This window comes from Eschrichtius robustus, chromosome 11, assembly GCF_028021215.1.
Source record: "Eschrichtius robustus isolate mEscRob2 chromosome 11, mEscRob2.pri, whole genome shotgun sequence".
Lineage (NCBI taxonomy): Eukaryota > Metazoa > Chordata > Mammalia > Artiodactyla > Eschrichtiidae > Eschrichtius > Eschrichtius robustus.
In genome coordinates, this window is record NC_090834.1 from 25981381 (window position 1) to 26008445 (window position 27065).

The window sequence follows — 27065 nt, forward strand, 5'->3', positions numbered from 1 at the left end:
CTTGGCAAACTAGGATAAGAAGGAAACTTCTTCAGTCTGATAAAGGGCATCAATGAAAAACCCACAGGCAACATCATACTTAATGATAAAATATTGAATGCTTTTTCCTAAAATATTGAACAAGGCAGGGATTTCTGCTCTCATCACTTCTATTTAATATTGTATTGGATGTCTTAGTATAATAATCCAAGAGAAAGAAGTGAAAATCATATGTATTTGAGAGGAAGAAGTAAAACTCTTTATGATTGTAGATGTAGAAAATCCTAGGAAATCTACAAAGTACTAGAATTAATAACTGAATATAGCATACAGGGTTGTGGCATACAGGGTCAATAATCAAAAAATAATTTTGGGGGAAAGAAATAAAATCCTTTTTAAAATAGTATCAAGACCTTGTTACCAAAACAAACTTGGGTTCACTTGCCCACACGCAGTAAAAGCCAGTCTACTGACATCAGGTTGTGGTGAAGGAAAGTGCAGAATTTATCGTTGGGCACTGTACACGGAGTCCGGACAGCTAGTGCTCAAAAAGCCCAAACTCCTCAATGGGTTTCAGCAAAGTATTTTTAAAGGCAAGGTGAGGGAGGGGCATCCCAGGGTATGTGATCAGCCTGTGCACAGTTCTCTGATTGGTTGATGTTGAAGTAACAGGGTGGTGTCACAGGGGTTAATATTATCAATCCTTAGGTGCCAGTAGGTCATGGGTGCTCATGGTCATCAAGTAGTTAATTTCTTTCATTTAGTAGGGATTTTAGCATCTGTAAAACGATTCAGGAAATGTGCATCAGATACTATTATCTAGGTACTTCAGAGAGGAGCTAAAAGCAGAGGATATGGGGGAGGGATCTGTCTGGGGAAGGCCACATAAGGTCCTGCTCGGTTACAACCTGTAAAATACTTCTTTTCCAATACTCTGAATTAATTAGTTTCAAAAGTAAACAGTTTCAGAAGCTGTCAGCCTGGAAATTCTGATTTTTTAATTGAGATTTTATTTGTATATAACATTGTATTAGTTTCAGATGTACAGCATACTGATTCTCTCTATGTATATATTGCAAAACGGTCAACACAATAAGTCTAGTTAACATCCATCACCACACAGTTACAAATTTTTTTTTCTTTTATTGGGAACTTTTATGATATACTCTCTTAGCAACTATCAAATATGCAATACAGTATTATTAACTATAGACACCATTACAACACCCAGACTTATTTACTTTATTACGGGAAGTTTATACCTTTTGACCACATTTACCATTTCACACACATTCCCCCACCCGACTTCACCCCACCCCACCCACCCCACAACCACCAATCTGTTTTCTGTATCTATAAGTTTATTTTTATTTTTGTTTTGTTTTGTTTTTTTAAACACAGGGCAGCCTGGGACACTCTCACCTTCCCACCAGGCTGCTGACCTGGATACTTTTGCAGCTCTGGGGTAGGCAGTTTTTTTTAGAAAGGTTTCAGAACACTGTAAAAGAAAAAGAAGACAAAATAACTGCATCAAAATTTAAAACTTCTGCTTATCAGAAGACAGCATTAAGAAAATGAAAAGTCAGGCTATACATGGGGGAAAAATATCCACAATACATATATCTAACAAAAGACTGGGTATAAGATTTGAACAGATCCTTTACCAGAAGGATCTATGAATGGCTAAAAAACACATGAAAAGATACACAATATCATTAGTCATCAGAGAAATACAAATTATAACTGAAATTTCATATCACTTGCTACTTGCTAAAATGACTAACATTTAAAACTTAGACAATACCAAGTGTTGGTGAGAATGTCAAGCACCCTGAAACTCTCATATGTTGCTGGTGGGAGTGTAAAATTATGTGCAACCATCTTGGAAAACTGGTAGTTTCTTACACTATGACCCACCAATTTCACTCTTAGGTATTTTCCCAAGAGTAATAAAAGTATATATCTGAAAAAGATGTGTATACACTTTATTTGTAATAGTCCCAAACTAAGAATGCCAAATATCAATAAACAGGAGATTTTGGATAAATAATGGCATGTTCATATAATGAAATTTTACTCAGTGATTAAAGAAAAACAGTGAACTGATGAAACACACAACAACATGGCTAAATCCCAAAATTATGTTCAATGGACAAAGCCAGATACAAAATAGTGCCAACTATATATGAAATTCAAGAACAGGCAGAGCTATATGGATAGAAGTCAGAATAGTCGTTGCTTTGAAGGGGGGAAATACTGACTGGAAAAGGGCATGAGGGAATTTCCTTGGGTAATTGTCTTGATTGGGTTGGTGGATACATGGTTGTGTGCATTTGTCAAAATTATTGAACTGTACACTTAAGATCTGTGCATTTCACTCTATAAATTTAATTTGAAAAGGCCATATTTTCTTACTAAATGATTCCTTTTTCCCCATTCAAAAATTTGATCTTACTTCCAAGATTCCCTTTAAACTTTCTTATAATCTACAATGACTTGTACTTTTCTGTCTTTAGTTTTCAATCTTTGTTTTACTTATTTTATCTATGTCAATCATATACTTTTTTGTTTCATTATCTGTTGTTTTCTGATGTTGATGTCCTTGACTTGCAGATAGATTTCACTTACTAAGAAAGATATATTAGAAATTCCAGTGATAATTATGTATTTGTCTATTTCTCCTTTTAGATTTTGTTTTCACTTTTTGCTTTATATATTTTGAGGCTGTGCTATTAGTTAGGTGCATACAAATATATAGGGTTTTTACATAATATTTTTCCGTTGGATTGACCCTGTTATCATTATGAAATGTTCCTTTTTATCTCTATTAATACTTATTGCCTTAAAGTCTACTTTGTATGATTAGTATAGCTATACCACTTTTCTTTTGGTTTTGCTAGGTATATGCAAAATATTTGTTTTTTGTATGTTGCATCTTTTTTTCTATCATTTTTCAACCATTCTCTGTCCTTATTTATAAGGTGTGTCTCTTGTAATCAGCATATAGTTGGATTTTTAAAAACATCCAATCTGAAATTCTGTTCTTTAATTGGATTTAAAGTCCTTTTACATTTAACATTACTGATAATTGGATTTAAATTTACTATCTGTTTCCTCTTTGTCCCATCTGTTTCTTGTTTTTTCTTCCTTGACATTGGTATTAATTAAGCATTTGCTATTGTTCTATTTTTCCCCCTTGCATAGTTTGTTAGCTGTAAATGATTACCCTGGAGATAATTTCCTAAGAGACAAAGACTTCTATTTCTTTGTTTTTTTTCCACAATGCTTAGCAATTCAGGGAATCCAATAGATATTTGCAATAAATTCTTCTAGATTTACTCTATTTGCTTAATATTTTTAAAGGACCTGAAATATTTTTCTGAATACAGTGTTAAATAAACTAATTTGACTGTTGTTTTTAGAATCACACCCAGAAAATTTGATACTGTTCAAGCATCCAGGGGTCACAAAAGTGGAATTATCACCGGAGATGTTGAAGACTTAACTTTAAGCAAGAGGGGAATACGGACATCATTTACCTTTAGGAAAGTGAGGCAAACACCTTGTAATTGTAGTAAGTATATAATTTTGGTTCTCCTGTAAAATGGAGTAAATCTACTATGAAAATCTTTTAAAGTCCCATAAGACCTGAGAAGAGCTTTGTCTTAACTCCTCTAATGGCATTTCCCGTGTTCTGACTTGTATTGTACTTACATATACTTTTCTTAACCACCCCCGTGGTTAAGTTTATATTCCTTGAGGGCAGGGACTGCATCTTACTCATCTTTATTTTCTGCAAACATAGTACTTGAGCATAGTTTAAGTCTAAATAAATATTTTATTTATTGTAGTCATGGTTAAGAATACTACAGTTTGGGGGCATTAAAATATCACTTGTACAAAAATAAGTTTTTTTGGAAACAGCTTGTTACATTTCTCAATTACTTCTCATTAACCTAACAGGGAAGTTGGAGATGACAAATTGTTCTATAGTAAGTGGATAACTTTAGGGGGATAAACAGTGTTTGTTTTAGTCAGCTTGGAAAGGAGTGCTCAAAAACTTGTAGAGGATGCTGTTTTGAATTGTCTGTATAAGTGCATCCTGACCTGTATTTCTTGGACTCAAATAAAAACCCCTTGTGTTTTATAAGTAATATTTTATAATGACAGTGATGTTATGAGCTTTTAACATCCTGGTGGTTTCAGTTATGGGTGGTATCTTAGCAGGAGCTTTTGGATTTAGTCATCTTAAAAACATTTTAAATTAAAAATCTTTATTATATGTATAAGATATTCTGTTAGGAAACTTGGAATCTTCATATTTGATATCTTCATGTTAGTGAAGCTTAAAATAGGTTTTAACAGGTTTTTGTTTCTTTTGTTAAAAGTGTCATTGAGGACTTAAAAACAAAATTTTTTTTATCGATTAAAAAATATTTATTTAGTATTTGATGAATGTCTAACACTGCCAGTAGCTTTACAAAGTATAGAAAAATGAAGCATGGCTCTTGTTCTCAAGGAACTTGAAATTTAGTAGAAGAGACAAGTTAGTTTTCTTATGCAAATGTTTTTTTGTTATGGGCATTAATTTAAGAGATGCTATAAGAAGCTCTGATTGTATATTCAGTTTACAGAGTTTTTTAAAGTTCAAGGCCATCTTTTGGATACTTTTGGTCAAAATTTGTGGATTTAAGTGATCCTCCCTTTACATAACTGAGATGTTCATAATTTCCAAGATAATAAAATTTTTAGCAAGACCAGTTTAAGATAATTGTAATGTATATTGTAGTGTAATTGTAATTCTGATGTAACCAACATAATGTAACCCATCTGTTTCCACATGTATGTTTTAGAGCTCTCAGGCTTTCTGGGGCTACCCTTTTCTTAAATGTCTACATAAAGTGTTTAGAGCTTCACTTTACACATTAGTAGGGACTAGATAGTTCCACTCCCATTCAAGGTTTGGAATCTTCTAGTTATATTTAGGGAAAATTCCTGAAGCCATCAATTCTTTGCTGCCACATGATTTCTAATTATTGCTAAGTCTTGTCTGTGGTTTCTCTGGGAACACTACTTCTTCCTTTATTCTCTAGTATGCTACCCATAAAAAAGATGTTGTGTGCCACAGACTGGCTGAAGACAAAGGGAAATTATAGCATAGCCGAGAAAAGGCAAGGATTTGAAATGAATATTAGACGTTATTGCAGAGAACAGGGAACACTTCAAAATTAATTTGAGACATTGTATCTTAAATTTCCTCTGTCATCTTTTCTACTTGCTGGTGTTCTCCTTAGGATTTGCTCATTCTTTTGAAGGAGGCAACACAGTGTAGTCATTGAGAATGTGGATTCAGGAGTCTCCGCTGCCAGGGTTCAAATCTTGACTCTATGACTTACCATCTTTGTCACTTTAGGATCATTATTTAATATTCCGTGAGTCAGTTTCCTCATCTGTAAAATGAATGTAATAGTACCTATTCATAGTGTTACTGTGAGGATTGAGAAAATATATGTAAACTGCTTCAAATAGTATTCATTAGATCTTGTGATTATTACCAAATCACACTTTGTTTCTAGGTCTGGTTCTTCTTCTGAGAGTCCTAGGGTCCCCAGAACTCCTACCAAGACAAAAACCTTAAATCCTGTTAATTGCTAAATTTCTTCTGGTTACGCCAGGCCCATCAAGATGCTTTCCTGAATAAGAGGACCCTTAATCCCAAGATGAAATAGGCATCTGCATTATAAGGCATGCAGAAATACAGTCATATTTTGTTTCAAATGGATTTACCCCTTCTTATGTTAGACCCCTCACATACATAATTGGACTTGCTAGGTAAGAACTACTTTTTTTTTTTTTTTTTAACATCTTTATTGGAGTATAATTGCCTTACAATGGTGTGTTAGTTTCTGCTTTATAACAAAGTGAATCAGTTATACATATACATATGTTCCCATATCTCTTCCCTCTTGCATCTCCCTCCCTCCTGCCCTCCCTATCGCACACCTCTAGGTGGTCACAAAGCACAGAGCTGATCTCCCTGTGCTATGTGGTTGTTTCCCACTAGCTATCTATTTTACGTTTCGTAGTGTATATATGTCCATGCCACTCTCTCTCTTTGTCACGTCTTACCCTTCCCCCTCCCCATATCCTCAAGTCCATTCTCTGGTAGGTCTGTGTCTTTATTCCCGTCTTGCCACTAGTTCTTCATGACCTTTTTTTTTTTTTCTCCTTAGATTCCATATATATGTGTAAGCATACTGTATTTGTTTTTCTCTTTCTGACTTACTTCACTCTGTATGACAGACTCTAACTCCATCCACCTCACTACAAATAACTCCATTTCGTTTCATTTTATGGCTGAGTAATATTCCATTGTATATATGTGCCACATCTTCTTTATCCATTCATCTGATGATGGACACTTAGGTTGCTTCCATGTCCTGGCTATTGTAAATAGAGCTGCAATGAACATTTTGGCACATGACTCTTTTTGAATTATGGTTTTCTAAGGGTGTATGCCCAGTAGTGGGATTGCTGGGTCGTATGGTAGCTCTATTTTTAGTTTTTTAAGGAACCTCCATACTGTTCTCCATAGTGGCTGTATCAATTTACATTCCCACCAACAGTGCAAGAGTGTTCCCATTTCTCCACACCCTCTTCAGCACTTATTGTTTGTAGATTTTTTGATGATGGCCATTCTGACCAGTGTGAGATGATATCTCATTGTAGTTTTGATTTGCATTTCTCTAATGATTAATGACGTTGAGCATTCTTTCATGTGTTTGTTGGCAATCTGTATATCTTCTTTGGAGAAATGTCTATTTAGGTCTTCTGCCCATTTTTGGATTGGGTTGTTTGTTTTTTTGTTATTGAGCTGCATGAGCTGCTTGTAAATCTTGGAGATTAATCCTTTGTCAGTTGCTTCATTTGCAAATATTTTCTCCCATTATGAGGGTTGTCTTTTGGACTTGTTTATGGTTTCCTTTGCTTTGCAAAAGCTTTTAAGTTTCATTAGGTCCCATTTGTTTATTTTTGTCTTTATTTCCATTTCTCTAGGAGGTGGATCAAAAAGGATCTTGCTGTGATTTATGTCATAGAGTGTTCTGCCTATGTTTTCCTCTAAGAGTTTGATAGTGTCTGGCCTTACATTTAGGTCTTTAATCCATTTTGAGTTTATTTTTGTGTATGGTGTTAGTGAGTGTTCTAATTTCATTCTTTTACATGTACCTGTCCAATTTTCCCAGCACCACTTATTGAAGAGGCTGTCTTTTCTCCACTGTATATGCTTGCCTCCTTTATCAAAGATAAGGTGACCATATGTGTGTGGGTTTATCTCTGGGCTTTCTATCCTGTTCCATTGATCTATGTTTCTGTTTTTGTGCCAGTACCGAACTGTCTTGATTACTGTAGCTTTGTAATATAGTCTGAAGTCAGGGAGCCTGATTCCTCCAGCTCCATTTTTCGTTCTCAAGATTGCTTTGGCTATTCGGGGTCTTTTGTGTTTCCAAACAAATTGTGAGATTTTTTGTTCTAGTTCTGTGAAAAATGCCAGTGGTAGTTTGATAGGGATTGCATTGAATCTGTAGATTGCTTTGGGTAGTAGAGTCATTTTCACAATGTTGATTCTTCCAATCCAAGAACATGGTATATCTCTCCATCTATTTGTATCATCTTTAATTTCTTTCATCAGTGTCTTATAATTTTCTGCATACAGGTCTTTTGTCTCCTTAGGTAGGTTTATTCCTAGATATTTAATTCTTTTTGTTGCAATGGTAAATGAGAGTGTTTTCTTAATTTCACTTTCAGATTTTTCATCATTAGTGTATAGGAATGCAAGAGATTTCTGTGCATTAATTTTGTATCCTGCTACTTTACCAAATTCATTGATTAGCTCTAGTAGTTTTCTGGTAGCATCTTTAGGATTCTCTATATATAGTATCATGTCATCTGCAAACAGTGACAGCTTTACTTCTTCTTTTCCGATTTGGATTCCTTTTATTTCTTTGTCTTTTCTGATTGCTGTGGCTAACACTTCCAAAACTATGTTGAATAATAGTGGTGAGAGTGGGCAACCTTGTCTTGTTCCTGATCTTAGTGGAAATGGTTTCAGTTTTTCACCATTGAGGACAATGTTGGCTGTGGGTTTGTCATATATGGCCTTTATTATGTTGAGGAAAGTTCCCTCTATGCCTACTTTCTGCAGGGCTTTTATCAAAAGTGGGTGTTGAGTTTTGTCGAAAGCTTTCTCTGCATCTATTGAGATGATCATATGGTTTTTCTCCTTCAATTTGTTAATATGGTGTATCACATTGATTGATTTGCGTATATTGAAGAATCCTTGCATTCCTGGAATAAACCCCACTTGATCATGGTGTATGATCCTTTTAATGTGCTACTTGAATCTGTTTGCTAGTATTTTGTTGAGGATTTTTGCATCTATGTTCATCAGTGATATTGGCCTGTAGTTTTCTTTCTTTGTGACATCTTTGTCTGGTTTTGGTATCAGGGTGATGGTGGCCTCGTAGAATGAGTTGGGTAGTATTCCTCACTCGGTAATATTTTGGAAGAGTTTGAGAAGGATAGGTGTTAGCTCTTCTCTAAATGTTTGATAGAATTCGCCTGTGAAGCCATCTGGTCCTGGGCTTTTGTTTGTTGGAAGGCTTTTAATCACAGTTTCAATTTCAGTGCTTGTGATTGGTCTGTTCATATTTTCTATTTCTTCCTGGTTCAGTCTCGGTAGGTTGTGCATTTCTAAGAATTTGTCCATTTCTTCCAGGTTGTCCATTTTATTGGCATAGTGTTGCTTGTAGTAATCTCTCATGATTGTTTGTATTTCTGCAGTGTCAGTTGTTACTTCTCCTTTTTCATTCCTATTTCTATTGGTTTGAGTCTTCTCCCTTTTTTTCTTGATGAATCTGGCTAATGGTTTATCTGTTTTGTTTATCTTCTCAAAGAACCAGCTTTCAGTTTTATTGATCTTTGCTATTGTTTCCTTCATTTCTTTCTCATCTGATCTTTATGATTTCTTTCCTTCTGCTATCTTTGGGGGTTTTTTGTTCTTCTTTCTCTAATTGCTTTAGGTGCAAGGTTAGGTTGTTTATTTGAGATGTTTCCTGTTTCTTGAAGTAGGCTTGTATTGTTATAAACGTCCCTCTTACAACTGCTTTTTGTTGCATCCCATAGGTTTTGGGTCGTAGTGTCTCCATTGTCATTTGTTTCTAGGTATTTTTTGATTTCCCCTTTGATTTCTTCAGTAATCACTTCGTTATTAAGTAGTGTATTATGTAGCCTCCATGTGTTTGTATTTTTTACATATCTTTTCCTGTAATTGATATCTAGTCTCATAGCGTTGTGGTCGGAAAAGATACTTGATACGATTTCAATTTTCTTAAATTTACCAAGGCTTGATTTGTGACCCAAGATATGATCTATCCTGGAGAATGTTCCATGAGCACTTGAGAAAAATGTGTATTCTGTTGTTTTTGGGTGTAATGTCCTATAAATATCAATTAAGTCCATCTTGTTTAATGTATCATTTAAAGCTTGTGTTTCCTTATTTATTTTCATTTTGGATGATCTGTCCATTGGTGAAAGTGGGGTGTTAAAGTCCCCTACTATGATTGTGTTGCTGTCGATTTCCCCTTTTATGGCTGTTAGTATTTGCCTTATGTATTGAGGTGCTCCTATGTTGGGTGCATAAATATTTACAATTGTTATAGCTTCCTCTTGGATCGACCCCTTGATCATTATATAGTGTCCTTCTTTGTCTCTTGTAATAGTCTTTATTTTAAAGTCTATTTTGTCTGGTATGAGAATTGCTACTCCAGCTTTCTTTTGATTTCCATTTGCATAGAGTATCTTTTTCCATCCCCTCACTTTCAGTCTGTATGTGTCCCTAGGTCTGAAGTGGGTCTCTTGTAGACAGCATATATACAGGTCTTGTTTTTGTATCCATTCAGCCAGTCTGTTTCTTTTGCTGGGAGCATTTAATCCATTTACGTTTAAGGTAATTATTGATATGTATGTTCCTATTCCCATTTTCTTAAATGTTTTGGGTTTGTTATTATAGGTGTTTTCCTACTCTTGTGTTTCTTGCCTACAGAAGTTCCTTTAACATATGTTGTAAAGCTGGTTTGGTGGTGCTGAACTCTCTCAGCTTTTGCTTGTCTTTAAAGGATTTAATTTCTCCATCAAATCTGAATGAGATCCTTGCTGGGTAGAGTAATCTTGGTTGTAGGTTTTTCTCCTTCATCACTTTAAGTATATCCTGCCACTCCCTTCTGGCTTGCAGAGTTTCTGCTGAAAGATCAGATGTTAACCTTATGGGGATTCCCTTGTGTGTTATTTGTTGTTTTTCCCTTGCTGCTTTTAATATGTTTTCTTTATATTTAATTTTTGATAGTTTGATTAATATGTATCTTGGCATGTTTCTCCTTGGATTTATCCTGTATGGGACTCTCTGTGCTTCCAGGACTTGATTAACTATTTCCTTTCCCATATTAGGGAAGTTTTCAACTATAATCTCTTCAAATATTTTCTCAGTCCCTTTCTTTTTCTCTTCTTCTTCTGGGACCCCTATAATTTGAATGTTGGTGCATTTAATGTTGTCCCAGAGGTCTCTGAGACTGTCCTCAGTTCTTTTCATTCTTTTTTCTTTATTCTGCTCTGCAGTAGTTATTTCCACTATTTTATCTTCCAGGTCACTTACCCGTTCTTCTGCCTCATTTATTCTGCTATTGATCCCTTCTAGAATATTTTTTATTTCATTTATTGTGTTTTTCATCGTTGCTTGGTTCCTCTTTAGTTCTTCTACATCCTTGTTAAATGTGTCTTGCATTTTGTCTATTCTATTTCCGAGATTTTGGATCATCTTTACTATCATTATTCTGAATTCTTTTTCAGGTAGACTGCCTATTTCCTCTTCATTTGTTAGGTCTACTGTGTTTTTACCTTGCTCCTTCATTTGCTGTGTGTTTTTCTGTCTTCTCATTTTGCTAATCTTACTGTGTTTGGGGTCTCCTTTTCACAGGCTGCAGGTTCGTAGTTCCTGTTGTTTTTGGTATCTGTCCCCAGTGGCTAAGGTTGGTTCAGTGGGTTGTGTAGGCTTCCTGGTGGAGGGGACTAGTGCCTGTGTTCTGGTGGATGAGGCTGGATCTTGTCTTTCTGGTGTGCACGTCCACGTCTGGTGGTGTGTTTTGGGATGTCTGTGGCCTTATTATGATTTTAGGTGCCTCTCAGCTAATGGATGGGGCTGTATTCCTGTCTTGCTAGTTGTTTGGCATAGGGTATCCAGCACTGTAGCATACTGGTTGTTGAGTGAAGCTGGGTCTCGGTGTTGAGATGGAGATCTCTGAGAGATTTTCACCATTTGGTATTACGTGGAGTTGGGAGGTGTCCTGTGGACCAGTGTCCTGAAGTTGGCTCTCCCACCTCAGAGGCACAGCCCTGATGCCTGGCTGGAGCACCAAGAGCCTTTCATCCACATGGCTCAGAATAAAAGGGAGAAAAAAATAGAAAGAAAGAGGATAAAATAAAATAAAATAAAATGAAGATAAAATAAAATAAAGCTATTATAAAAAAATAAGAAAAAAATTATTAAGAAAAAATTTATTAAGAAAAAAACCTTTTTTTAAGTAAAAAAAAAAAAAAATGGACACACCGAACCCTAGGACAAATGGTGAAAACAAAGCTGTACAGACAAAATCTCACACAGAAGCATACACGTATACACTCACAAAAAGAGGAAAAGGGGAAAAAAATAATACATCCTGCTCCGAAAGTCCACCTCCTCAATTTGAGATGATTCGTTGTCTATTCAGGTATTCAACAGATGCAGGTACATCAAGTTGTTTGTGGAGCTGTAATCCGCTGCTTCTGAGGCTGCTGGGAGAAATTTCCCTTTCTCTTCTTTGTTCGCACAGCTCCCGGGTTTCAGCTTTGGATTTGGACCTGCCTTTGCATGTAGGTCGCCTGAGGACGTCTGTTCTTCGCTCAGACAGGATGGGGTTAAAGGAGCAGCTGCTTCGGGGGCTCTGGCTCACTCAGGCCTGGGGGAGGGAGGGGTACGGATGCGGGGCGAGCCTGCAGCGGCAGAGGCTGGTGTGACGTTGCAGCAGCCTGAGGTGTGCCATGCGTTCTCCCGGGGAAGTTGTCCCTGGATCTCGGGACCCTGGCAGTGGCGGGCTGCACAGGTCCCAGGAGGGGCGGTGTGGATAGTGACCTGTGCTCGCACACAGGATTCTTGGTGGCGGCAGCAGCAGCCTTAGTGTCTCATGCCCGTCTCTGGGGTCCACGCTGATAGCTGCGGCTCGCGCCCATCTCTGGAGCTCGTTTAGGTGGCGCTCTGAAGCCCCTCTCCTCGCGCACCAGGAAACAAAGAGGCAAGAAAAAGTCTCTTGCCTCTTTAGCAGCTGCAGACTTTGTCCCGGACTCCCTACCGGCTAACTGTGGTGTGCTAACCCCTTCAGGCTGCGTTCACGCCGCCAACCCCAGTCCTCTCCCTGGGATCCGACTGACGCCCGAGCCTCAGCTCCCAGCCCCCGCCCGCCCCGGTGGGTGAGCAGACAAGCCTCTCGGGCTGGTGAGTGCTGCTCGGCACCACTCCTGTGTGCGGGAATCTCTCCACTCTGCCCTCCGCACCCCTGTGGCTGCGCTCTCCTCCGTGGCTCTGAAGCGTCCCCCTCTGCCACCCGCAGTCTCTGCCCGCGAAGGGGCTTCCTAGTGTGTGGAAATCTTTCCTCCTTCACAGCTCCCTCCCACTGGTGCAGGTCCCGTCCCTATTCTTTTGTCTCTGTTATTTCTTTTTTCTTTTGCCCTACCCAGGTACATGGGAAGTTTCTTGCCCTTTGGGAGGTCTGACGTCTTCTGCCAGCGTTCAGTGGGTGTTCTATAGGAGCAGTTGCACGTGTAGATGTATTTGTGATTTATCTGTGGGGAGGAAGGTGATCTCTGCATCTTACTCTTCCACCATCTTGCCCAGACCTCCCAAGAACTACTTTTTTTAACTGATAAATCAGAGCCTACTTAACCCTAGTCATCAAACGTGGATTGATTTGCTTTTTCTTTTGATAAAACAATCATACCTTATGAAACATTTGGATAAAAATAATGGTTTAGTGACTTCCCTGGTGGTCCAGTGGTTAAGACTCCATTCTTCCAATGCAGGGGGCTTAGATTCAATTCCGGGTCAGGGAACTAAGATCCCACATGCCGCGTGGTGCGGCCAAAAAATAAGTTTAAAAAACAAACAAATAAGTAAATGGTTTATATTGCTTTCTTTTATTCATTAGGTTACCCTTTGGTCTGTGACAGCCAGATGAAGGAGACTCCCACATCATTTCCAGAGAGTGATAAAGAAGCCTCACAACTGGAGCAAGAATATGTCCATCAAGTTTATGAAGAAATTGCTAGACACTTTAGCAGCACGAGACATACCCCTTGGCCACACATTGTGGAGTTTTTGAAAGCTTTGCCAAGTGGTTCATTAGTTGCTGATATTGGATGTGGAAATGGGAAGTATCTTGGCATCAATAAGGAGTTATATATGGCAAGTAATTGTTGCTTCTGGCTTTGTTTTTGCTTTATTTGTAAGGGTTATTATCACCTTCATCATGATATAATGCTGTGTTTTTAGGTCACTGCAGAAAATTGTAACCAACAGGTTGAAAATTAATGAACACTCCCATTCTTTTTTATTCCTCTAGAAATTTATGGGCATGCCATTATTTGCAGTTTTTTTTTTTGGTCCCTTCAGATTTTGCTTTCTAAGAAGATTATTTTATCAGTAAAGCTATCTTATATTTATAAAACTATTTACAGGTTATAAAGGATTTTTATACAAACCATTTTCTTTCCTAGTTCCTTGTAAGTATGAGAAGTATAAAGCAGATATTTTTATCCATCTTTTATAAATGAAGAAACTGAGGCTCACAGAGGTTATATTACTTCCTTGGTGTTATATTATTAGAGGATATAGCTGGAACTTGAACCCATGCCTTATGACTCCAAATCTAGTGTTCTTTTACTCATAGTAGAAAAAAAAAAAGGTTAGTATTTATTGTTGTCTTACTGTTGGGAAAATTAAACCTCAAGTAGATTAAAAATTTGACCAAGGTTATAGTGCTAGACCTAGGACTTCTCTCTGATGCCAAAGTTTCTGTTTTCAGTTGTTATAATTTCCTTTTCTTTTCTTTTTTTTAAATGTCTCCAGATATCGGCTAATGTACCCTGGGAAGAAAAGCATTTAAAAACCAGTTATCTTGGGCTTTGTTCTTTTTTTAAAAAAATTATTTATTATTTATTTATTGTTTATTTTTGGCTGTGTTGGGTCTTCGTTTCTGTACGAGGGCTTTCTCTAGTTGCAGCAAGCGGGGGCCACTCTTCATCGCGATGTGCGGGCCTCTCACTATCGTGGCCTCTCTTGTTGCGGAGCATAGGCTCCAGACGCGCAGGCTCAGTAGTTGTGGCTCATGGGCCTAGTTGCTCCGCGGCATGTGGGATCTTCCCAGACCAGGGCTCGAACCCGTGTCCCCTGCATTGGCAGGCAGATTCTCAACCACTGCACCACCAGGGAAGCCCTATAATTTCCTTTTCTAATGGATCACTTTTTTCTCTGCTGTGCTAGGAAGTAGGAAGTTCTCCCTGCATTAGTGCATTGTTGTAAGTACTCGTGTCAACACTGCTCTGTGAGGACTGGAGCTTCCCTTTCTCAAGATTAGGGGAGGAAGGACTAGAGTAAGGGGAGTATATAAGGAGAATGAGAGCAGTCTACCTTCATGGGCTGTTATAGTATATCAGATTGCTTGTAATCTTTATTTTTACCTCATCCTAGATATTGTACACCTACATGAAGAAAGAACGGTACTACTGCAATTGAGGAAAGGTAGACTTTGTGCATTAAGAGGCATTTAAAAGAATCGCTTTTCATCAAGATAAGACAAGTATTCATATATTGTCATCATGTTTACAATTGAATTTTAGTTTATAAAGAATAAGGTCTAGTGAATTAAGTTTGTTCATGTTGAAGAGGAAATAGGTTTCAGATTTGTCACAACTCTAACCACAGCTTAAAACAAAGTATATCTTCTGATGTTTTAATCTTAAGGTACTGTCCAAAAATGTTTCTCAGGAAGCTCTGCCTTTACACTTTCTTGATGATAACCTGTGGCTTTGTCTAGTCAGGTATCAATTGTGACAGTGAAACTAGGTTGAAGTCAAACACACTGACTTAGTCATATGATAATACTATCCTGTTACAGTTAAGAAAAATGATTTCTTGATAAACTGAACCAAAAACCTGAAGCTGATTCAAGAAGGAATATATCCAGAAGAATTAGAAAATCATAAGTGTACTCACTCTCCATAATCTGCAGTTGTTTTATCAGTGGCAGTCTGCAGTGTTCTTTCCTGTCTGCTCTTCCTGGAACCTACTGCCATTGTCTGACCTCTAGGGAAGGCTCAGTAGGTGTGGTTCAATGAATGAATGAAAACTACCTATCTGGTTGGAGTTATGGTTTTCATTATACAAGAAATGGAATTATATATGATAAAAGAGAAACCTAATTTTTTAAGCTGCTAAGGCTCCAACCTGGATGGAGCAATGATACTTGAGTGTATTTTGAACAGCCATCTTTGAGCATGAAAATATGTGCATTTCTTGACATTCATGAGAGGATGTGACCTGAGACATTCATTCTGGGTATTCAAATGTATATCTAAGATAGTCTCAGAATTTAAAAAGTTATTAGTATCACTATTTTATATAATTTCCTTTACAAAGTATATTTTAAAAATACTGGCTTGGGCTCTCATGGAAATAGTTTTATAAACAACTATTCATTTCTCTTAGAAGTATATGTGGTGAATCTGTTCTTATCTGATCTGAGTTATGCATGAGCTTGTTCTTCCGCTCTTTAACTCAAAATTTCTGTATTCTAGCTAAGAAACATTTCTTATTTAGACTCCATCATTCCTAGCATCAGCATTAGCTGTTGGCTTTATTTTCAGAGTTAAATTTTATAAGAAAGATTTTATACCTTCAAGAAACTTATTGCCTTTATAATTGTACCAATAATAGATGAGATGTGCATACCCAGAGCTTGGTCTAGCTTATTCACTACGTGATGTTCTGTGCATGGATCTTGGAGTACCCTCAGTCTGAATGTGTTTCTTAGATAAATACTTAAAAACAAGACCTGTATATATGCTGTCTACAAGAGACCCACTTCGGACCTAGGGACACATACAGACTGCAAGTGAGGGGATGGAACAAGATATTCCATGCAAACGTAAATCAAAAGAAAGCTGGAGTAGCAATTCTCATATCAGACAAAAGATACTTTAAAATAAAGACTATTACAAGAGACAAAGAAGGACACTACATAATGATTAAGGGATCAATCCAAGAAGAAGATATAACAATTGTAAATATGCACCCAACATAGGAGCACCTCACTACATGACAAATGCTAACAGCCATAAAAGGGGAAATTGACAGTAACACAATCATAGTAGGGGACTTTAACACCCCACTTTCACCAATGGACAGATCATCCAAAATGAAAATAAATAAGGAAACAAGCTTTAAATGATACATTAAACAAGATGGACTTAATCGATATTTATAGCACATTCCATCCAAAAACAACAGAATACACTTTCTTCTCAAGTGCTCATGGAACATTCTCCAGGATAGATCATATCTTGGGTCACAAATCAAGCCTTGGTAAATTTAAGAAAATTGAAATCATATCAAATATCGTTTCCAACCACAACTCTATGAGACTAGATTAGGAAAAAATCTGTACAAAATACAAACACATGGAGGCTAAACAGTACACTACTAAATAACCAAGAGATCACTGGAGAAATCAAAGAGGAAATCAAAAAATACCTAGAAACAAATGACAATGAAAACACGACGACCCAAAACCTATGGGATGCAGCAAAAGCAGTTCTAAGAGGGAAGTTTATAGCAATACAATCCTACCTCAAGAAACAAGAAACATCTCAAATAAACAATCTAACTGTACACCTAAAACAATTAGAGAAAGAAGAAAAAAAACCCCGAAGTTCGCAGAAAGAAAGAAATCATAAAGAACAGATTAGAAATAAATGAAAAAGAAATGAAGGAAACAATAGCAAAGATCAATAAAATTAAAAACTGGTTCTTTGAGAAGATAAACAAAATTGATAAACCATTAGCCAGACTCATCGAGCAAAAAAGGGAAAAGACTCAAATCAACAGAACTAGAAATGAAAAAGGAGAAGTAACAACTGACACTGCAGAAATACAAAGGATCATGAGAGATTACTTAAAAGAAACTATATCCCAATAAAATGGACAACCTGGAGGAAATGGACAAATTCTTAGAAAAGCACAACCTTCTGAGACTGAACCAGAAAGAAATAGAAAATATAAATAGACCAATCACAAGCACTGAAATTGAGACTGTGATTAAAAATCTTCCAACAAACAAAAGCCGAGGACCAGATCCCTTCACAGGCGAATTCTATCAAACATTTAGAGAAGAGCTAACACCTATTCTTCTCAAAGTCTTCCAAAATATAGCAGAGGGAGGAACACTCCCAAACTCATTCTGCGAGGCCACCATCAACCTGATAACAAAAGCAGACAAAGATGTCACAAAGAAAGAAAACTACAGGCCAATATCACTGATGAACATAGATGCAGAAATCCTCAACAAAATACTAGCAAACAGAATCCAACAGCACATTAAAAGGATCATACATCATGGTCAAGTGGGGTTTATCCCAGGAATGCAAGGATACTTCAGTAAATACAAATCAATCAATTTGATAAACCATATTAACAAATTGAAGGAGAGAAACCATATGATCATCTCAATAGGTGAAGAAAAAGCTTTTGACAAAATTCAACACCCATTTATGATAAATCATTTATCAGTTGCTTCATTTGCAAATATTTTCTCCCATTCTGAGGGTTATCTTTTTGTCTCGTTTATGGTTTCCTTTGCTGTGCAAAAGCTTTTAGGTTTCATTATGTCCCATTTGTTTATTCTTGTTTTTATTTCCATTTTTCTAGGAGGTGTGTCAACAACGATCTTGCTGTGATTTATGTCAAAGTGTGTTCTTCCTATGTTTTCTTCTAAGAGTTTTATCTCACATTTAGGTCTTTAATCCATTTTGAGTTTATTTCTGTGTATGGTGTTAGGAAGTGTTCTAATTTCATTCTTTTATATGTAGCTGTCCAGTTTTCCCAGCACCGCTTGTTGAAGTGGCTGTCTTTTCTCCATTGTATATTCTTGCCTCCTTTATCAAAGTTAAGGTGACCATATGTGCGTGGGTTTATCTCTGGGCTTTCTATCCTGTTCCATTGATCTGTATTTCTGTTTTTGTGCCATTACCATACTGTCTTGATTATTGTAGCTTTGTAGTATAGTCTGAAGTCAGGGAGCCTGATTCCTCCAGTTCCGTTTTTCTTTCTCAAGATTGCTTTGGCTATTGAGGTCTTTTGTGTTTCCATACAAATTTTGAAATTTTTTGTTCTAATTCTGTGAAAAATGCCATTGGTAGTTTGATAGGGATTGCATTGAATCTGTAGATTGCTTTGGGTAGTAGAGTCATTTTCACAATGTTGATTCTTCCCATCCAAGAACATGGTATATCTCTCCATCTTTTTGTATCATCTTTAATTTATTTCATCAGTGTCTTATAGTTTTCTGCATACAGGTCTTTGTCTCCTTAGGTAGGTTTATTCCTAGGTATTTTATTCTTTTTGTTACAGTGGTAAATGGGAGTGTTCCCTTAATTTCTCTTTCAGATTTTTCATCATTAGTGTATAGGAATGCAAGAGATTTCTGTGCATTAATTTTGTATCCTGCTACTTTACCAAATTCATTGATTAGCTCTAGTAGCTTTTTGGTAGAGTCTTTAGGATTCTCTATGTATAGTATCATGTCATCTGCAAATAGTGACAGCTTTACTTTTTCTTCTCTGATTTGGATTCCTTTTATTTCTTTTTCTTCTCTGATTGCTGTGGCTAAAACTTCCAAAACTATATTGAATAACAGTGGAGAGAGTGGATAACCTTTTTTTGTTGCTGATCTTAGAGGAAATGGTTTCAGTCTTTCACCATTGAGAATGATGTTGGTTGTGGGTTTGTCATATATGGCCTCTGTTATGTTGAGGTAAGTTTCCTCTATGCCTACTTTCTTGAGAGTTTTTATCATAAATAGGTGTTGAGTTTTGTTGAAAGCTTTTCCTGCATCTATTGAGATTATCATATGGTTTTTATTCTTCAATTTGTTGATACGGTGTATCACACTGATTGATCTGCGGATATTGAAAAATCCTTGCATTCCTGGGACAAATCCCACTTGAAACATGGTATATGATCCTTTTAATGTGTTGTTGAATTTTTTTTTTTCAAACATCTTTATTGAAGTATAATTCCCTTACAATGGTGTGTTAGCTTCTGCTTTATAACAAAGTGAATCAGTTATACATATACAATATGTTCCCATTTCTCTTCCCTCTTGCATCTCCCTCCCTCCCACCCTCCCCATCCCACCCCTCTAGGTGGTCACAAAGCACTGAGCTGATCTCCCTGTGCTATGTGGCTGCTTCCCACTAGGTATCTATTTTACATTTGGTAGTGTATATATGTCCATGACACTCTCTTATCCTGTCACATCTCACCCCAACCCCTCCCCATATCCTCAAGTCCATTCTCTAGTAGGTCTGTGTCTTTATTCCCGTCTTGCCACTAGGTTCTTCATGGCCTTTTTTTTTCCTTAGATTCCGTATATATGTGTTAGCATACTGTATTTGTTTTTCTCTTTCTGACTTACTTCACTCTGTATGACAGACTCTAGCTCCATCCACCTCATTACAAATACCTCCATTTCATTTCTTTTTATGGCTGAGTAATATTCCATTGTATATATGTGCCACATCTTCTTTATCCATTCGTCCGATGATGGACACTTTGGTTGCTTCCATGTCCTGGCTATTGTAAATAGAGCTGCAATGAACATTTTGGCACATGACTCTTTTTGACCTATGGTTTTCTCGGGGTATATGCCCAGTAGTGGGATTGCTGTGTCGTATGGTAGTTCTATTTGTAGTTTTTTAAGGAACCTCCATACTGTTCTCCATAGTGGCTGTATCAATTTACATTCCCACCAACAGTGCAAGAGGGTTCCCTTTCCTCCACACCCTCTCCAGCATTTATTGTTTCTAGATTTTTTGATGATGGCCATTCTGACCGGTGTGAGATGATATCTCATTGTAGTTTTGATTTGCATTTCTCTAATGATTAATGATGTTGAGCATTCTTTCATGTGTCTGTAGGCCATCTGTATATCTTCTTTGGAGAAATGTCTATTTAGGTCTTCTGCCCATTTTTGGATTGGGTTGTTCGTTTTTTTGTTATTGAGCTGCATGAGCTGCTTGTAAATCTTGGAGATTAATCCTTTGTCAGTTGCTTCATTTGCAAATATTTTCTCCCATTCTGAGGGTTGTCTTTTGGTCTTGTTTATGGTTTCCTTTGCTGTGCAAAAGCTTTTAAGTTTCATTAGGTCCCATTTGTTTATTTGTGTTCTTATTTCCATTTCTCTGGGAGCTGGGTCAAAAAGAATCTTGCTGTGTTGTATGTCATAGAGTGTTCTGCCTATGTTTTCCTCTAAGAGTTTGATAGTGTCTGCCCTTACACTTAGGTCTTTAATCCATTTTGAGTTTATTTTTGTGTATGGTGTCAGGGAGTGTTCTAATTTCATACTTTTACATGTACCTGTCCAATTTTCCCAGCACCACTTATTGAAGAGGCTGTCTTTTCTCCACTGTATATGCTTGCCTCCTTTATCAAAGATAAGGTGACCATATGTGTGTGGTTTTATCTCTGGGCTTTCTATCCTGTTCCATTGATCTATATTTCTGTTTTTGTGCCAGTACTAAACTGTCTTGATTACTGAAGCTTTGTAATATAGTCTGAAGTCAGGGAGCCTGATTCCCCCAGCTCCATTTTTCGTTCTCAAGATTGCTTTGGCTATTCGGGGTCTTTTGTGTTTCCATACAAATTGTGAAATTTTTTGTTCTAGTTCTGTGAAAAATGCCAGTGGTAGTTTGATAGGGATTGCATTGAATCTGTAGATTGCTTTGGGTAGTAGAGTCATTTTCACAATGTTGATTCTTCCAATCCAGGAACATGGTATATCTCTCCACCTATTTGTATCATCTTTCATTTCTTTCATCAGTGTCTTATAAGTTTCTGCATACAGGTCTCTTGTCTCCTTAGGTAGGTTTATTCCTAGATATTTTATTCTTTTTGTTGCAATGGTAAACGGGAGTGTTTTCTTAATTTCACTTTCAGATTTTTCGTCATTAGTGTATAGAAATGCAAGAGATTTCTGTGCATTAATTTTGTATCCTGCTACTTTACCAAATTCATTGATTAGCTCTAGGAGTTTTCTGGTGGCAGTTTTAGGATTCTCTATGTATAGTATCATGTCATCTGCTAATAGTGACAGCTTTACTTCTTCTTTTCCGATTTGGATTCCTTTTATTTCTTTGTCTTCTCTGATTGCTGTGGCTAACACTTCCAAAACTATGTTGAATAATAGTGGTGAAAGTGGGCAACCTTGTCTTGTTCCTGATCTTAGTGGAAATGGTTTCAGTTTTTCACCATTGAGGACAATGTTGGCTGTGGGTTTGTCATATATGGCCTTTATTATGTTGAGGAAAGTTCCCTCTATGCCTACTTTCTGCAGGGCTTTTATCATAAATGGGTGTTGAATTTTGTCAAAAGCTTTCTCTGCATCTATTGAGATGATCATGTGGTTTTTCTCCTTCAATTTGTTAATATGGTGTATCACATTGATTGATTTGCGTATGTTGAAGAATCCTTGCATTCCTGGGATAAACCCCACTTGATCATGGTGTATGATGCTTTTAATGTGCTGTTGGATTCTGTTTGCTAGTATTTTGTTGAGGATTTTTGCATCTATGTTCATCAGTGATATTGGCCTGTAGTTTTCTTTCTTTGTGACATCTTTGTCTGGTTTTGGTATCAGGGTGATGGTGGCCTCGTAGAATGAGTTTGGGAGTGTTCCTCCCTCTGCAATATTTTGGAAGAGTTTGAGAAGGATAGGTGTTAGCTCTTCTCTAAATGTTTGATAGGATTCGCCTGTGAAGCCATCTGGTCCTGGACTTTTGTTTGTTGGAAGGCTTTTAATCACAGTTTCAATTTCAGTGCTTGTGATTGGTCTGTTCATATTTTCTATTTCTTCCTGGTTCAGTCTCGGCAGTTTGTGCATTTCTAAGAATCTGTCCATTTCTTCCAGGTTGTGCATTTTATTGGCATAGAGTTGCTTGTAGTAATCTCTCATGATCTTTTGTATTTCTGCAGTGTCAGTGGTTACTTCTCCTTTTTCATTTCTAATTCTATTGATTTGAGTCTTCTCCCTTTTTCTCTTGATGAGTCTGGCTAATGGTTTATCAATTTTGTTTATCTTCTCAAAGAACCAGCTCTTAGTTTCATTGATTTTTGCTATTGTTTCCTTCATTTCTTTTTCATTTATTTCTGACCTAATCTTTATGATTTCTTTCCTTTTGCTAGCTTTGGGGTTTTTTTGCTCTTCTTTCTCTAATTGCTTTAGGTGCAAGGTTAGGTTGTTTATTCGAGATGTTTCCTGTTTCTTGATGTAGGCTTGTATTGCTATAAACTTCCCTCTTAGCACTGCTTTTGCTGCGTCCCATAGGTTTTGGGTCGTCGTATCTCCATTGTCATTTGTTTCTAGGTATTTTTTGATTTCCCCTTTGATTTCTTCAGTGAGCACTTCGTTATTAAGTAGTGTATTGTGTAGCCTCCGTGTGTTTGTATTTTTTACAGATCTTTTCCTGTAATTGATATCTAGTCTCATAGCGTTGTGGTCGGAAAAGATACTTGATACGATTTCAATTTTCTTAAATTTACCAAGGCTTGATTTGTGACCCAAGATATGATCTATCCTGGAGAATGTTCCATGAGCACTTGCGAAAAATGTGTATTCTGTTGTTTTTCGGTGGAATGTCCTATAATGTTTATAATGTCCTATAAATATCAATTAAGTCCATCTTGTTTAATGTATCATTTAAAGCTTGTGTTTCCTTATTTATTTTCATTTTGGATGATCTGTCCATTGGTGAAAGTCCCCTACTATGATTGTGTTGCTGTCGATTTCCCCTTTTATGGCTGTTAGTATTTGCCTTATGTATTGAGGTGCTCCTATGTTGGGTGCATAAATATTTACAATTGTTATAGCTTCCTCTTGGATCGATCCCTTGATCATTATATAGTGTCCTTCTTTGTCTCTTGTAACAGTCTTTATTTTAAAGTCTATTTTGTCTGATATGAGAATTGCTACTCCAGCTTTCTTTTGATTTCCATTTGCATGGAATATCTTTTTCCATCCCCTCACTTTCAGTCTGTATGTGTCTCTAGGTCTGAAGTGGGTCTCTTGTAGACAGCATATATATGGGTCTTGTTTTTGTATCCATTCAGCCAGCCTGTGTCTTTTGGTGGGAGCATTTAATCCATTTACATTCAAGGTAATTATCGATATGTATGTTCCTATTCCCATTTTCTTAAATGTTTTGGGTTTGTTATTGTAGGTGTTTTCCTTCTCTTGTGTTTCTTGCCTACAGAAGTTCCTTTAGCATTTGTTGTAAAGCTGGTTTGGTGGTGCTGAACTCTCTCAGCTTTTGCTTGTCTGTAAAGGTTTTAATTTCTCCATCACATCTGAATGAGATCCTTGCTGGGTAGAGTAATCTTGGTTGTAGGTTTTTCTCCTTCATCACTTTAAGTATATCCTGCCACTCCCTTCTGGCCTGCAGAGTTTCTGCTGAAAGATCAGCTGTTAACCTTATGGGGATTCCCTTGTGTGTTATTTGTTGTTTTTCCCTTGCTGCTTTTAATATGTTTTCCTTATGTTTAATTTTGACAGTTTGATTAATATGTGTCTTGGCGTGTTTCTCCTTGGGTTTATCCTGTATGGGACTCTCTGTGCTTCCAGGACTTGATTAACTATTTCCTTTCCCATATTAGGGAAGTTTTCAACTATAATCTCTTCAAATATTTTCTCAGTCCCTTTCTTTTTCTCTTCTTCTTCTGGGACCCCTATAATTCGAATGTTGGTGCGTTTAATGTTGTCCCAGAGGTCTCTGAGACTGTCCTCAGTTCTTTTCATTCTTTTTTCTTTATCCTGCTCTGCAGTAGTTATTTCCACCATTTTATCTTCCAGGTCACTTATCCTTTCTTCTGCCTCAGTTATTCTGCTATTGATCCCATCTAGAGTATTTTTAATTTCATTTATTGCGTTTTTCATCGTTGCTTGGTTCCTCTTTAGTTCTTCTACGTCCTTGTTAAATGTTTCTTGCATTTTGTCTATTCTATTTCCCAGATTTTGGATCATCCTTACTATCATTATTCTGAATTCTTTTTCTGGTAGACTACCTATTTCCTCTTCATTTGTTAGGTCTGGTGTGTTTTGACCCTGCTCCTTCATCTGCTGTGTGTTTTTCTGTCGTCTCATTTTGCTTATCTTACTGTGTTTGGGGTCTCCTTTTCACAGGCTGCAGGTTCGTAGTTCCCGTTGTTTTTGGTATCTGTCCCCAGTGGCTAAGGTTGGTTCAGTGGGTTGTGTAGGCTTCCTGGTGTAGGGAACTAGTGCCTGAGTTCTGGTGGTTGAGGCTGGATCTTGTCTTTCTGGTGGGCACGTCCATGTCTGGTGGTGTATTTTGGGGTGTCTGTGGCCTTATTATGATTTTAGGAAGCCTCTTTGCTAATGGATGGGGCTGTGTTCCTCTCTTGCTAGTTGTTTGGCATAGGGTGTCCAGCACTGTAGCTTGCTGGTCATTGAGTGATGCTGGGTCTTGATGTTGAGATGGAGATCTCTGAGAGATTTTTGCCGTTTGGTATTACGTGGAGCTGGGAGGTCTCTTGTGGACCAGTGTCCTGAAGTTGGCTCTCCCACCTCAGAGGTATGGCCCTGATGCCTGGCTGGAGCACCAAGAGCCTTTAGTCCACACGGCTCAGAGTAAAAGGGAGAAAAAATAGAAAGAAAGAAAGAAAGGAAGAAAGAAAGAGAGAAAGAGAGAAAGAAAGAAAGAAAGAAAGAAAGAAAGAAAGAAAGAAAGAAAGAAAGGAAGGAAGGAAGGAAGAAAGAAAGAAAGAAAGAAAGAAAGAAGCTATAATATAGTGAAGTAAAATAAAGCTATTATAAAGCAAAGCCATACAGACAAAATCTCACCCAGAAGCATATAATATACACTCACCAAAAAAAGGAAAAGGGGAAAAATTAATATATCCTGCTCCCAAAGTCCACCTCCTGAATTTGGGATGATTCTTTGTCTATTCAGGTATTCAACAGATGCATCACATCAAGTTGTTTGTGGAGTTTTAATCCGCTGCTTCTGAGGCTGCTGGGAGCGATTTCCCCTTCTCTTCTCTGTTCGCACAGCTCCCGGGATTCAGCTTTGGATTTGGACCCGCCTCTGCGTGTAGGTGGCCTGAGGGTGTCTGTTCCCCTCCCAGACAGAACGGGGTTAAAGGAGCAGCTGCTTCGGGGGCTGTGGCTCACTCAGGGCCGGGGGAGGGAGGGGTACGGAGGAGGCGGGGCGAGCCTGCGGCGTCAGAGGCGTCGTGACATTGCAGCAGCCTGAGGCGTGCAGTGTGTTCTCCCGGGGAAGTTGTCCCTGGATCACGGGACCCTGGCAGTGGTGGGCTGCACAGGCTCCCGGGAGGGGCGGTGTGGAGAGTGACCTGTGCTCGCACACAGGATTTTTGGAGGTGGCAGCAGCAGCCCCAGCGTCTCACGCCCGTCTCTGGGGTCCGCGCTGATAGCCGCGGCTCGCGCCCATCTCTGGAGTTCATTTAGGCGGCGCTCTGAAGCCCCTCTCCTCGCGCACCAGGAAACAAAGAGGGAAGAAAAAGTCTCTTGCCTCTTCGGCAGCTGCAGACTTTTTCCCGGACTCCCTCCCGGCTAGCTGTGGTGCACTAACCCCTTCAGGCTGTGTTCACGCCGCCAACCCCAGTCCTCTCCCTGCGATCCGACCGAAGCCCAAGCCTCAGCTCCCAGCCCCGCCCGCCCCGGCGGGGGAGCAGACAAGCCTCTTGGGCTGGTGAGTGCTGCTCAGCGCCGAGCCTCTGTGTGGGAATCTCTCCGCTTTGCCCTCCACACCCCTGTGGCTGCGCTCTCCTCCATGGCTCCGAAGCTTCCCCCCTCTGCCACCCGCAGTCTCTGCCCGCGAAGGGGCTTCCTAGTGCGTGGAAATCTTTCCTCCTTCACAGCTCCCTACCACTGGTGCAGGTGCCGTCCCTATTCTTTTGTCTCTGTTATTTCTTTTTTCTTTTGCCCTACCCAAGTACGGGGGGAGTTTCTTGCCTTTTGGGAGGTCTGACGTTTTCTGCCAGCGTTCAGTGGGTGTTCTGTAGGAGCAGTTCCACGTGTAGATGTATTTCTACTGTATCTGTGGGAAGGAAGGTGATCTCCGCGTCTTACTCTTCCACCATCTTCTCTCCCCCCCTGTGTTGTTGAATTTTGATTCCTAGCATTTTGTTGAGGATTTCTGCGCTTATGTTCAACAGTGATATTGACCTGTAAGTTTCTTTTTTTGTGGTACCTTTGTATGGTTTTGGTATCAGGGTGATGGTGGCCTTGTAGAATGAGGTTGGGTATGTTCCTTCCTCTGCAATGTTTGGAAATAGTTTCAGAAGCATAGGTGTTAACTCTTCTCTAAATGTTTGATAGAATTCGCCTGTGAAGCCATCTGGTCCTGGACTTTTGTTTTTTGGGAGCTTTTAATCATAGTTTCAATTTCATTACTTGTCATTGGTCTGTTCATATTTTCTATTTCTTCCTGATTCAGTCTTGGGAGATTGTACCTTTTAAAGAATTCATCCATTTCTTCTAAGTTGTCCATTTTATTGGCATATAGTTGCTTGTAGTAGTTTCTTATGATCCTTTGTACTTCTGTGGTGTCAGTTGTAACTTCTTTTTCATTTCTAATTTTATTGATTTGAGTCCTCTCCTTTTTTTCTTGATGAGTCTGGATAAAGGTTTATCAAT

General features: G+C 38.1%; 1 protein-coding gene across 1 annotated transcript in view; it reads left to right on the forward strand.

The window, feature by feature from the left end:
- Positions 1–27065, forward strand: part of ALKBH8 (alkB homolog 8, tRNA methyltransferase) — a 73925-nt gene that overhangs the window by 39750 nt on the left and 7110 nt on the right. Inside the window, exons 9-10 of the mRNA XM_068554905.1 lie at positions 3402–3553; positions 13269–13525. Coding sequence (XP_068411006.1) covers positions 3402–3553; positions 13269–13525 — 409 coding nt within the window. The remainder of the gene's footprint in view (positions 1–3401; positions 3554–13268; positions 13526–27065) is intronic.